General features: G+C 33.6%; 1 protein-coding gene across 2 annotated transcripts in view; it reads right to left on the reverse strand.

Annotated features, from left to right (window-relative positions):
- TBC1D23 (TBC1 domain family member 23) overlaps positions 1-13,143 on the reverse strand; it is a 377,925-nt gene that overhangs the window by 23,206 nt on the left and 341,576 nt on the right. For both annotated transcript variants that reach the window (XM_069065355.1, XM_069065354.1), the window contains exons 3-10: positions 11,189-11,300; positions 10,564-10,669; positions 8,392-8,596; positions 5,805-5,928; positions 4,367-4,491; positions 4,226-4,272; positions 2,893-2,996; positions 448-570 (exon numbers count right to left, since the gene is read on the reverse strand). In XM_069065355.1, coding sequence (XP_068921456.1) covers positions 448-570; positions 2,893-2,996; positions 4,226-4,272; positions 4,367-4,491; positions 5,805-5,928; positions 8,392-8,596; positions 10,564-10,669; positions 11,189-11,300 — 946 coding nt within the window. The remainder of the gene's footprint in view (positions 1-447; positions 571-2,892; positions 2,997-4,225; positions 4,273-4,366; positions 4,492-5,804; positions 5,929-8,391; positions 8,597-10,563; positions 10,670-11,188; positions 11,301-13,143) is intronic.

Consider the following 13,143-nt stretch of genomic DNA (forward strand, 5'->3'; position numbering starts at 1 on the left):
GGGGTTGGACTAGATGGTCTCTAAGGTCCCTTCCAGCCCTAAACCTATGGTCCTAAAAATCCTTTGGGGGAAGGAACATCTGTAGCATAGCAGTTTTCCATTCCCCTCCCCAACAGGTTGTTCTGATTCCCCGAAAGAGCTTCTAATATTGCAAGATAGTGCTTACATTTGAAAAACGATTGACAAGAGCTGCTTTCTGGGGTTCTCATACTGATGAAAACAAGTTAAGAACTAGGGAATATTTTTCTCACAATTTTCCTTTCTTACCATATATAGTCTTAAACTACAGTATAAAATTAGCTGAATCCTGGATCACAAGTTAGCACTAAGCATCATATTTAATCTTTGATCTGTAACATTAAACTTTTGAAGAAAATTAGTAGCCCAAATTCCTTACATTTCAAAGGGTCATTTTTTCAGGGGGAAAAATTTCTTTTATTTACTGACCCCTTGCTGTTGATTTGCTTGAAGAATCTCTGATACTGAAATTGCCAGACAGAGAGCCTGACTCAGATCTGTGTCATCATCCTTAATTCCCAGCAAAGGACTGCCAAATAAACTATGATTGTCCTAAATGATAAGAGAGAAGTATTTTTTTAATTAGAGAGAAAAATCAAAGTCAGAGCTTTGTCCCTTTTCTAGAGACTTCCAAATAAATCAAAACCAAGACTTGATATATTATGTACAGTATGTTTTTTAAAACTCATGCTATGTAGTCTCAGTACACAAAGACTTATTTTTTTAAATCAAAAAGAATATACAAAGCGTATAGCTCTCAACCACACAGTGCTCACAACTGCAAAGCCTAAACAAACAGCATACTATGTAAGATGTGGAGTTCAACTGGTTTGCCTAGTAATGGTAAAATCAAAGCTGTTCTGCCTACAAATACCTCACAATCCAAAAAAGAGATGTAAAGAGATAGTGTTACATACCTCTTTTCCTGAAGAAAAACTAAAATACCATAGCCCTTCAAACAGGTTAGAATTGAAAATTCTTTAGAGTAGATAAAACTTAAAATCACTTAATTTTTATTTCTACTATCACCAAAAGCAAAATAGTGAAATGACTGCTTTATATTCCTCATAGTTTATATTTTGTTATGTATACGTTGATCATCATACAACAAATGACTGCTTTATATTCCTCATAGGAAAATAAAAAAGACTATGTATAAATTAGTTATACAAAATAACTGATATAATGATATGCTATTCTAACTCATAAATATGACATTAATCTAAAGCAGAGGTTCTTGCCTTGGGGTCTGGCAACCTGTATTTTAATTTGATTTCAATGTTACTGGTTTCCTTTGTGATCCTATGTAGTTTATTTTATTCACTTAAATATATCATTCTGAGAATGAGTACACAGGCTTCTCCAGACTGTCAAAGGGATCCATAACACACAAAAAAGTAAAGTACCCTTGACCTAAAGTATTTAGTGAACTATTCTGAAGGGTGGAAGGTAATATGAGGTTGTGGAGAGAAAAAGGAAAATGAACTTCTGTAAGATTCTTCATAACCCAAAGCAGCTATCAGGCATACTTAAGGGAACAAGTTATTCCATAGTAAGTTTATTTTTATTGTTTTTTTTTAAGACATTTATCCTTCAAACACAAAACTGTACTTTCATATCAATTATTTTAATGTTTTTAGGTGATAAAATTTTTATTTCACAGTTGCTTTTAAAATGATAATGTTCTTCACATAAAAGCAGTAGCACTGATATTGATACCGTAGCACTAATTCATTTTAGAAAATGAATATGGATGTACTTTCCCTTTCAAAAAAAAAATTGTCCTGCTTGCAACCTTTTGGGTTAGAATGCTTAGGTATGACTTACTATATTGCTAAGATTATATTTCTCTGCTTTCTTAAAGGTGACAATAACTTAATCACTTCTTAAGAACTCTAGGCCATCATTATGAATGTCAGTTATTGTGCTATGCTCTGACACCGAGATGTCAAACTTGCAGCCCTCAGCAGAACTATATTAAAATATAATTGAGAAATGTTTAACAAAATAAATAAAAATATAATACAACATAGACATTGTTAATCTAAGTCAATATGCCTTGCCAAAGTTCCCTTTCTATGAGTTTGACAGCACTGCTCTAACCCACTAAAGTCCTTCTTTAAGGGATCCTGAGAAGGGCTGGGTTGTCTGCTTAGCAGCTAGTGAGTATAGCTTTTGCCCTCTAATTCCTCACTATTATCTGCTATTTTTTAGTGTTTCAGTTTCAAACAGATTTAAAACACACTTAGTACTTTTAATCTGCTATCTCAAGATTATATAAACTCTATTTCACACACAGTTCTAAGCCATAACTTTGTCCCAAGAGTTCTAGGTCTCACCTCCCAAACTAAGCTCCCTGAGTTTGTAATAGTTATATTGCTAAAAAAAAAACAAAAACCTTTTGTTTTCCCTTAAACTTACCTGTAGATTAATAACTATGTTCTGGACGGCTGAGGCTGCCAAAAAGTTGACCTTTGAATAAGTTATGTTTTTTCTTTCAATCATTAATGTTCAACACATTTTTTAAAAATCAAGCTGGCAACCATTTGGGAAGTTACCATCAACTGATTTCCTCACAAACTGAAATAACTGCAGCAATCAAAAGCAAAGGTCTGGCAGAGCAAAGTGACAATGCATTAAAGGTATTTGTCTGTCTCCTGCCTTTTTCTTTGTCCTTCTACTACACAAACACACACACACACTCACTCACTCACACACTCACACACACAAATACACATACAACCATAACTTAGAAAATTCAAAAAGGGTAGGAAAAAGAATCTGGGGCATTATGAGATCTAAAGTAAATAAAAGACAATGAAGCAATTTGCACAATGGAATATAGTATGTATTCATTAACCTCTTGCTTAATACCTTTCTAAATGAAGCTGGAGTTTTACTGTAATAATACTGTGCCAGAGAAAACAGATCTTCAATATCTTCTATATTCAAACTGGATGGAGTATTTTCCAAGAACTCTAAAATACATGAAGACCAAGAACACAACAGCATTAAAGAATAAAACTTTAATTTGCACAAGTTCTCTTAAAACAGAAATGTTTTAAGGAGTTTACAATATTTAATATTGTGAAAATAGTATTAATATAAATTATATGAAATTACTTTTTCAACCAACTGCCCATTTGGGAGGCATGCTGAATTTCACCAAAGAGTTGACATTCATACTGAAGAAAGGAAACTTTGGTTATTTAATAATGATGCTTTAGTTACTTGGGTCTATTAGTCTCAAATATCATACTCCTGTTATCCCATGGTTTCATGATTTGTAGAAAAAGGCTTTCTTTTCTTCTCAATTACATGTAAAGAAAATTTTTAACATTCAGTTTTGAAAATTTTGAGTTCCAAATTTTCTTCTTCAGTCCTTCTCTCCCCTTCTTGAAAAGGCAAGTAATTTGCTATAGATTATACATGTACAGTCATGCAAAACATATTTCCACATTTGTAAAAGAAAACAGACAAAAAAAACAAGAAAAATAAAGTAAAAAAAAAAAGTATGCTTTGATTTGCACTCAGATTCCATCTGTTCTTTCTGTGGAGGTAGATAACATTTTTCATCCTAAATTTTCTGGAATCATCTTGATCATTTTATTACTGAGAATAGTTCAGTCATTCACGTTTGATCATTGTATAACATTGCTGTTACTGTATACAATGTTCTCCTGGTTCTGCTTACTTCATTTTGCATCAGTTCATACAATAAGCTCTTGAGGTTTTTTCTGAAAACATCCTGTTCATTATTTCTTATGGAACAACAATATCTCAATCATACACTGAAACTTGTTCAATCATTCCCCAAGTGATGGGCTTCCCCTCAATTTCCAATTCTTTGCCTCCACAAAAAGAGCTGCTATAAATATTTTTGTATGTATAATATGTCCTTTCCTTTTTCTTTGATCTCTTTGGTATACAAACCTAGTAGTGGTACTATAGGTCAAAGGATTATGTACAGTTTTATAGCCCTTTGGGCACAGTTCCAAATTGCTCTCCAGAACAGTAGATCAGTTTACAACATGGGAAGGTTTTTTTTTTTTAATTGTAATTTGGGATTCTGTTCACAGAATCAATGAATGCTAAGACTGGAAGATACCACCCTAGTCCAAATCTCGAATTTTGTAGGTTTTATATTTAGAAAAATAAGGAAATGAAATAGCTGGCATTTTTTTTTTCTACATAAAATGATACTTACGAATAATTTCTTCTTTACTGTCAGATTCTTGTGCTAAAATAACATCTCTGTAACAGGGAAAAGGGATACAAATTACCAGTCAAAGTTAAACAAGTGGTGATCAGGGAAAAAGAAAAAATATATAGTCAATTTTATACTTACTTTGTATTGACAAGAATTATTAACATTAAAAAATAAATAAAGAATGGATCTGCTTGCTGTAGGTATCCATCCCATATTGCCTGAGTGACTTCAACTGAACAGAAACATGCAAAAAGGCTTCCAAGCTGTAAAAAGGAAATATAGCAAGAGAAGCAAAGTATCAGAAATAACTAGAAGTAAAAACTTAAAATTGGTTCTGAAAAAACTAATTAAGATGCTAATAAGAAATGTATAAATCACATGAAATAAAAGCACCTACACTAGATATTTACTGAATATAGTAAAATGGGTTTTAGAAATAAGAGTTGATCTTCAGCGAGTATAAAAATTATGCCTAAAAGCTAAATTTGTTAGCATCATTATAAAATGAATGGCATAATCACTTATGTTTACATATTTATCCATCCTAAAAAAACTTCACAGACTGAATCAGAGTAAATCTTTTTCTATTAGTTTTTATATTTAAATGAACACAAAAATACTCTAACTTATAAAGTTACTGGATTATCTTTTTTTAACAGTTATATTGAACTCTGGTGGTATCACTTCAGTGATAAGTTAAGAATTCTCAATTTTTAATGAAAAGTCCATTCTCTACCCCCCAAACCTTATCTGTTTAATTCTAAACATTTATAAAAATTAAAGTATGCATTCTAGTAGTACTTAATTCTTTTTAGAAGTTTTCTTTTTTCAAAGTATTTTTATAAATAGAGATTAAGGAGGTGTCATCATTGTCTTCCTAGGTAACATTTTTTATCAGAGGAAAATGGGGATGAAAATAGTGGCAGAATTTCGCTTTTTTCAAACCTGGTCATTATTTTACCCACAATACTAAGCTATCACATTTTAATTTAACAAGTGCTCTATCAACGAGCACTAAAACTATCCAGGAGGATTGAATGTTCCTGTTAACGCATCAAAAGTTATAGTTCTGGGGGGTAGAAAGTATGGATTATTCAAACAGAATAATTTAACAATATATTAAGACAATTCAAAAGGTTAAGTTCACCTTTTTATTTTTTAGTGGAAAATGTCTGAAGAATGACTAGAGTGATATTGGTGATTAAATATAAAGTGACTGAAGACAAAAAGAAGCAGAGGTATTTAACTGCTTTAAGTCCTTGACATCAGTTTCCTAATGTATGAAATATTGACCTCAAATGTTTTCATACACGGCATCAAATACTTAATTTGACACTGAAAAATCTTTTAATAAATCCATTACGAATAATCACAAGTATGTTAAACTCCATATCAAAATACTCTGGAAAAAGCAAAAAGCAACAAAAGTTACTTTGGAACACCAATAATACTAATCCTTTAGTATAAGCATTACTGTTCTGTAATTTAATGCTTTAATTCTTCCTTTAAAAAATTATATTACATATTTATAGATAAATCTATTTTTCATTAAGTGTCCCTACTTTCACTTTATTACCCAGTTGAGTGCATAGGAGTCTGGAGTCATCTTCTTCGTATCAAGAAAGGAACACAGTTCAGGTTCATGATACTGGATAAGCAATCGAAAAAGATGAAATGGTCGCCCCTTCAAAAAACAATCCCTAGAAAGCAAGATAGGCAAGGTGAAAATTAAATGTATTGCACTGATATTGCATGAGTTATTGAAACAATGACCCTTTCCTGCTGCCCCCTTCTAACTCAAGGGAGTTAAAATATTATAAGAAGTAAAAAGTTCCAAGATATGATCATGGCCAACTAGCAATATCAAGTGTGATAGTATCTCCAGAAACACAAGGTTAACTCTGGCTCTCAGGCTGTATCAAGACTAAGAAAGTCTCAGATCTACAGTTTAGTCAGTCATTGTGGGAGGGATTTCCTTTGGTCTGAATAAGTTTTAACCTAGAGGAGCCTGGGGTAGGAGGTAATAGGACCTCCTGTGTGCAAATTAGCTTGGAGGGGTTGGGGGAGGAATGAGAATCTGGAAGACACTGGTTTGACAGTTCCCCAGTACAAGTAGAAAGGGAGACAGTTAAACATAACCTTATCCATTCACTTAAAAGAGTGTCCTCAGTCTTCAAGCCTGATACAATACATCTACAGATCCAATGGTCATAAAGCAGTATGTATACTGTAAGCTTTCCTTGTTATCAACTTGGTTTCTAGGTGGGTCCAGGAGCCTGAGAAGCTCTGAAAATGGCCAGAACAGGTAGTACCAGGCAGAATCCACATCATAAGTGAAAGATGCTAAAACCAAGACCAGTACTTTCTTGCTCCATGATAGATCAATGCATAAGTCAGGATTCTGGAATCTCCTTGCTGTGCAAGAGGGATAGAAATACCAGCCACACCTACTTTAGAGGGTTGTTGTGAAAATGAAATGAGGGATATAAAAACATTGCTTAAAGTAAACAGTACTGTATAATAAATTCAAGATATCTTTGTTATTATTTCTTCTATCAATGAAGAAGAATCACTGAAATGTCTTACTTGTCAGGAATTTCATTACCGGTTATGGATACAGGTTCCTTGCATATTTTCTCCCACCAAGTTAAGCAGGGTACAGCATTCAAGCCCTTTTGGCCCATCCAGGGAGCAATTCCTCCCTATAAAGGACTGTACCTATCCATAGACTCATCACTATGTCAAGTCATCAAGCATTTCTTAAGCACTTACTATGTGCCAGACAATCACTGTGCTAGACTATCACTACCATATCCATTTCAGTTACTGTCACCAACTCAAAATCAGAACAGAACTTTCCCCAAAATTCTCTATATCCAGGTGTACCTAAGTTAAAAAGATAAATAAACCCTTTCCAAATATTAATAAATTCTTCTATAAGGATTTATTAGAAGGCATCACTGTACTCATAATCCCTCATTTCATTAACTGGCAAAAATTAACAGATGCATAGTAGTGTCAAATTCTCAAAAGGAATGTAGTAAAATAAATACTTTGCCACGTTAGAAATCATCATTATAAATTAAGTCATCTCTGCCCAGTTTAACTGATTAGCATGTTACTAAAGAAGCCAGAGTCAACTCCCCTAATAGGTCAGCAACTTTACTCCACTGTATCGAATTCGAGAACATTCATAATTCTAGCCAACTGTCTGATATATGAATTCTGTTGGTCACCAGGGGCCTAAATGAAAATGTATATAGATGGATCAGCAAATATCTACCACTAATGGAACAACTTAAAGCACATATCCTACTGACTAGGTAAATAGAGGCATTTTCATAAACAAAGGATAGCACCTTTCAATATTTAAACAAGTAGTACTCTGGCAGACATGAAGATTGTTCTAAAAAGCCAACTGTAAAGCAAATTTTAATAAAAGGTTTCCATACAAAAATTTAGTGAAGTACATGTGTACTTTACCATGAGAGTAGTAGGAGAAAACATTCAGAAAATATTCCTCAAGCAGAAATATTTAAAAGTAGTATTAGTAGTTAGTAAGATTCAAAAAAATCAATCTAAAAAATGATTCAGTCTTCCCCTTTTAGGGAAGCAAAACCAGTGATGACTGCAGTGATTGGCAATAAAGGACAGTGCTATTAAAGGTATTTAGATAAAAGATATCCTTAATTGGGGGAGAAAACACCTTTAACATCTTCAAACACTTGCACTTATAATTAGGCATCTGTAGCTTGTGCAATAAGTATTATTTTCACTTCTCCCATAAGAATTTCAAGTTCTCATCTACAAAACAAATATGGCATTAACATTTGAAAAAACTGTCCATTTTGATTAAACAATGCCAGTTCTGGCAATGAAAGTTTTCATCATTAAAAAGTAAGTAGTCTGTAACTTCACATGAAATTGGATATAGCTGCTGACCAAAAGAATTCTTTTAAAAACCTAAACGCTTGCACTTTTATCTTACAATATTCTAAGGGAAACATAAAGGTTTATGGCAAAACAGTACTAGAATTTTAAACTTTTAACTAACATTCCAAAAATTTGTGAAGTAAATCAGACTTGAAAAACAGTTTTTATTTAAGTGATAGATATTAATTTTTTTTTGTTTAGTTAAGAAAAATGATGCAAACATTTTTTACCTGGGAATGTACTTATTCATGATAGCATAAAAGCAGTTGTATAAATCGCTGCGTGTAAGATGAAGATTCACCAGTGGCTTAAGCAAATGTATCCAGCCAAGGGACGTGCTATATTTGACATTCCGTGATTTACAATAAAATGTAATTACAGATTCAACATTCAAGAGTAATATATCAGTCTTTTCTTCTGACATTGAAAGCTGGTCTAGAAAATAAATGTCAAAATAATCAGCAAATTAGCATTATAAATTCAAAGGTATCAAAACTACTTGGTAATAGTTAAAAAAAACACGGGGCAGCTAGGTGGTACAGTGAATGGAGCACTGGCCCTGGAGTCAGGAGGACCTCAATTCAAATCCGGCCTCAGACACTTAACACAAAAATTAGCCATGTGACCTTGGGCAAGTCACTTAACCCCAATTGTCCTCCAAAAAGCAAAAAAAATTAGTTAAAAAACAGAAAAGCAAGTATAACAGACTGGATAAACCAAGCCTCTAAGTAAATCAACAAAGTAGCCTACTGTTTGGCAGAATAAAGAACATAAAATACTGGGTGGACTTAATTTGATAAGAACTGCTGGGAAAAATGAAAAGGACTAAGGTAGAAAATAGGTGTTGACTAGTATTTTATGCCACATAACATCATAAGTTCCAAATGGATAAGCAGTATAATTATAATAGATAGTATTATGAAAAAAAAATTAGAGCTAAATGGATGGAGGTCCCCTTTCTGATTATAGCTAGGGGGAGTATTCTTTTTTTTTTCTTTTTGGAGGGGGGAAGGCAGGTCAATTGGGGTTGACTTGCCCGAGGTTACACGGCTAGTAAGTATTAAGTATCTGAGGCTGAATTTGAACTCAGGTCCTCCTAACTCCAGGGCCAGTACTCTATTCACTGTGCCACCTCCCTGCCCCTAGGGGGAGTATTCTTTTCTCTGTTTTTTTAGGGGAAGTATTCTTAAAACAAAAAAGGGATAGAAAAGATACGCTTTAAAAAAAAAAAGACAAAACAGGTAATTTTGATTATACAAAATGTGAAAGACTTTTTTCCATTAAAAAAAAAATCAGGAGAAGAAAAGTTTTGTTGACGGGGGGCAAAACGTTGTACCATTCATCTGATAAAAATCTGACAAGGTTTACATGGAAGTGATATACTAAGAAACAATGTCTAACAGATAACTGGCCAAAAGACACAAATAAGTGTTGAATATAAGACATGTGACATAGCAAGCAAATGAAAAAAGTTGTCCAATTAACTAATAAGAAAAATGCAAATTTTAAGAACTCTACAATATCACTTCACCAGTCAAATTGTCAAAGATAATATGTCTTAGCTTAGCTCTTTCTCAGAAACACGAGACCTGAGAATCTACAAATGGAAGGGATGTGTGTGATCATATAAATCCATCCCCTCATCTTACAATAGGTGAAACTGAGATTAAATGATTTGTTCAAGGATCACAAATCTGGTCTTGCACCAGAAATATGCCATCATGGCTGAGGCATAGACTTGTGCACCCAGGGCCACCACATTCCCCTCTAGCTACATGATGCCTTGCCCCCAATACACCATGTTATCTGTAGAGTCAGACTTCCACGTAAGCCAACAACAGCATACTTCATGCATAATGTCACTGAAATATTAGGGAAGGAAGAACAAAAACATGCCCAAAAGGAAGTGATAGTAGGTAGGTCATCTCAGGGCTAAAATGAAGTTATTACCAGTTACACTGAAGTCAAAATAGGCCTTTATGAGATGCAAACTAATAATCAAGTTATAACATTGTTGCTATAGGAACACATACAGTAATCAAAATTCCAAAATGTATCTTAGAATACAACTTATTTGTAAACTGGAGACTTCTTGTATACATGATCAAAACAACTAACATTGTAGCAAAAAGAGGAGATAATAAAAATGTGGGTACAGGAACAGGAAAAATTTAGCATAAAGTGTAAAAGGCAAATACTTTGTTTTCTCTTTCCTAAAATCATTAAAGATTTCTGCAACTTGATGCAAAATTTCTACCTACAACTTCTATTAAAAAAAAAGGGTCATTTGCGACTTCAAATAAGTATCAAATTATAACCAGAGATCTCCTTAGGTCTCTAGCAATATTTTTAATAATTTCAAGATTTTATATAGACAGCTTGAAAATAATTCTCACACTGACCAATGAGTTCTTGGCAATCCTTGTGAATTGTAGTCTGTTCTGGCAGATCCAAATTACCATCCCAAGACGCTAAACTGTCACCTTTCCCTGCAACATTTAAAGCAATCTGGAAGAGAAAAAAAAAATCCAAGTTTCAAATATTATTTCTCATACTCAGAAAATATACTCTATTTTCAAACTGAACAGTCTGAATGTCAGAGAAATATATCCATATTTTAAAACCCAAGAATTGGTAGATTTATATTTTACCAAATAACATGTACCTTCATTCATGCCCTAGGAATTATTATGCCTTGTGAGGCGGCACCTATTACCTGTTCATGTTTTAAGATCACTTAAGAATAGATTCTACATAGTACTGATTACATAGAATTGGTATCAACCCCAAAACTTAGCAACTGAGAACCCGACATTTATTACCACCTCTATTAATTACTATTGGGAAAGCTCTTTTGCTGAGCACATTTCTTCACAAATTTCACATAAATGGTATATTGATAATAACTACAACATCCATAATAATGAATATTCAAACACTCAAATGAATATAAAGTCCACAGTAATGAAAATGAAACACCCTTCAGACACTAAGTTGTTTTTATATTATCTTTTTATTCCAACTTACCTTCCAAACTTTCGCCCTCAAATCAGCAGGCAGTGGTCTCCCTTGAATTATATTCCTCAAAGTTTCAAGATCACAACCTCCAGTTTCCAAAGCTTCTCCAAGATCTTTTTCCCTAGGGGGAAAAAAATGTTCCTTCCAATTAAGGAAAAACTTTATTTTATAGAATATGTTACCTATTCAGGATACAATAATACCCATAGGCTGCTAAAGGCTACTTTTCTTGCTAAATTATTAGTGAGAAGTTTTGCTGCCCTGAGAAAAATCAGCGATCAAAGGATTCTGAATAGCTGAAATACAGTATAAAGTTTTCAGTATCTTCAACAGTTTAGATTCTGCATCAATAAAAACAAGCCCATCCTTGAGTAACACATTTTATAAACATTTTTAAAGCAAATTAAAGAATGGAGTATTTCACTTGAGATCAGGAAACCAGTATTATTGTTAATGTCCTTAGTGGTGTTGAGAATATAATTTTCTTATTCTTATTGATGCCTTATTCGCATCAATTAAACAACGCTAACTTGCCCTATTTTGTTAGAGACTGTTCTGAAGACATCAAATGATTTCCCAATATGTTAACCTCTTTGGAGAGGGACTACTGCTAACTACTACTAAATGATTAATGCTATAATTCACAAAATTCTAATAAATCAACTTGGTGCAATATTCAATACAGAATAAGTGAACAACTGTTACACAATTTTAGATGAACAAGAAGCTAGACACCTGAGACATGTTACAGAGCATATAGATATATATTTGTCACACCTACAGCCAAAAATGGGGGAGAGGAAAAGGGAGGAGAAAGAAATGCATCAACTAAAAGCTTGCAGGATGTCAGTTTTGTGTTTATAGTTACTCAAGAGCTGTACTCGTTAAGAGTACAATCAAGGGTACACATCTAAAGAAAAGCAAATTAGGATTGGAACTACTATCAGCGGACCCAAAAAACAGTATACATACTTCCTATCACTTTAAAAGCCACCATGTTAGAAACAGTGCCCCTCCCCACCCTCATCACTAATCCTCAATTCTAAGTAACCTCTACTACCTCATTCATCCATTCTTGCAGCCTTCAAGATTGCTGAGCATCACTGGAGAAAAGTCACAAAATTGACTCCATTTCGAATAGTATAAATGATAAGAAAACCTTTGGTAGACCCTCAGTGCTACTTAGCAATCTTTACTCTTGTTGATGCCCTATTTCATTCTCCACAGTAATTACTACAAAATCTTATTCTCCTTCCTCAAGTCCCCAACTCTCTGCCCACAACAAATAATCTTGCCTCTTACTTCACACAGAAGACTGAGGCTGTCTCTTTGACAAGAACTTTCTAAACTTCCCACCTTATAACCTATCAAAGTCTTATGTGAGCTGATGCTGAGTGAAGTGAGCAGAACCAGGAGAACATTGTACACAGTAACAGCAACACTGTGGGATAACCAACTTTGATAGACTTATTTCTATTCATCAATGCAACAATCAGACAATTCTAAAAGACTCATGATGGAAAATGCTATACACACCCACAGAGAGAACTATGAAGTCTAAAGGCAGATAGAACCATACTATTTTCTCTCCCTTTTTTTTCTTTCTTGTGGTCTTCCCCTTTTGTTCTGATTCTTCTTTCACAGCATGACTAATGTGGAAATATGTTTAATAAGATTGCACATATATAGCCTCTACATCAGACTGCATACTATCTTGGGGAGAGGGGAGGAAAAAAAAATTGGGAACTCAAAATCTTATAAAAGTGAATGTTGAAAACCATCTTTACATGTAATTGGAAAAAAAATAAAATACTATTAAGTGGGTGAAAAAAAAACAACCTCTTTTGGTTTCATTCCCAATTGTCTTCTCCTTATTTCTTGTTTCAGCTAAAAAAATCAATCTACCTATGCCCTGGACCTTCTTCAAGGCAATCATCCCACTTACCTCAAGTTATCTCTAAGCA

Source organism: Petaurus breviceps, unplaced genomic scaffold, assembly GCF_028583685.1.
Source record: "Petaurus breviceps papuanus isolate PSGF00001 unplaced genomic scaffold, PetGlider_PUasm1.0 90683, whole genome shotgun sequence".
NCBI lineage: Eukaryota > Metazoa > Chordata > Mammalia > Diprotodontia > Petauridae > Petaurus > Petaurus breviceps.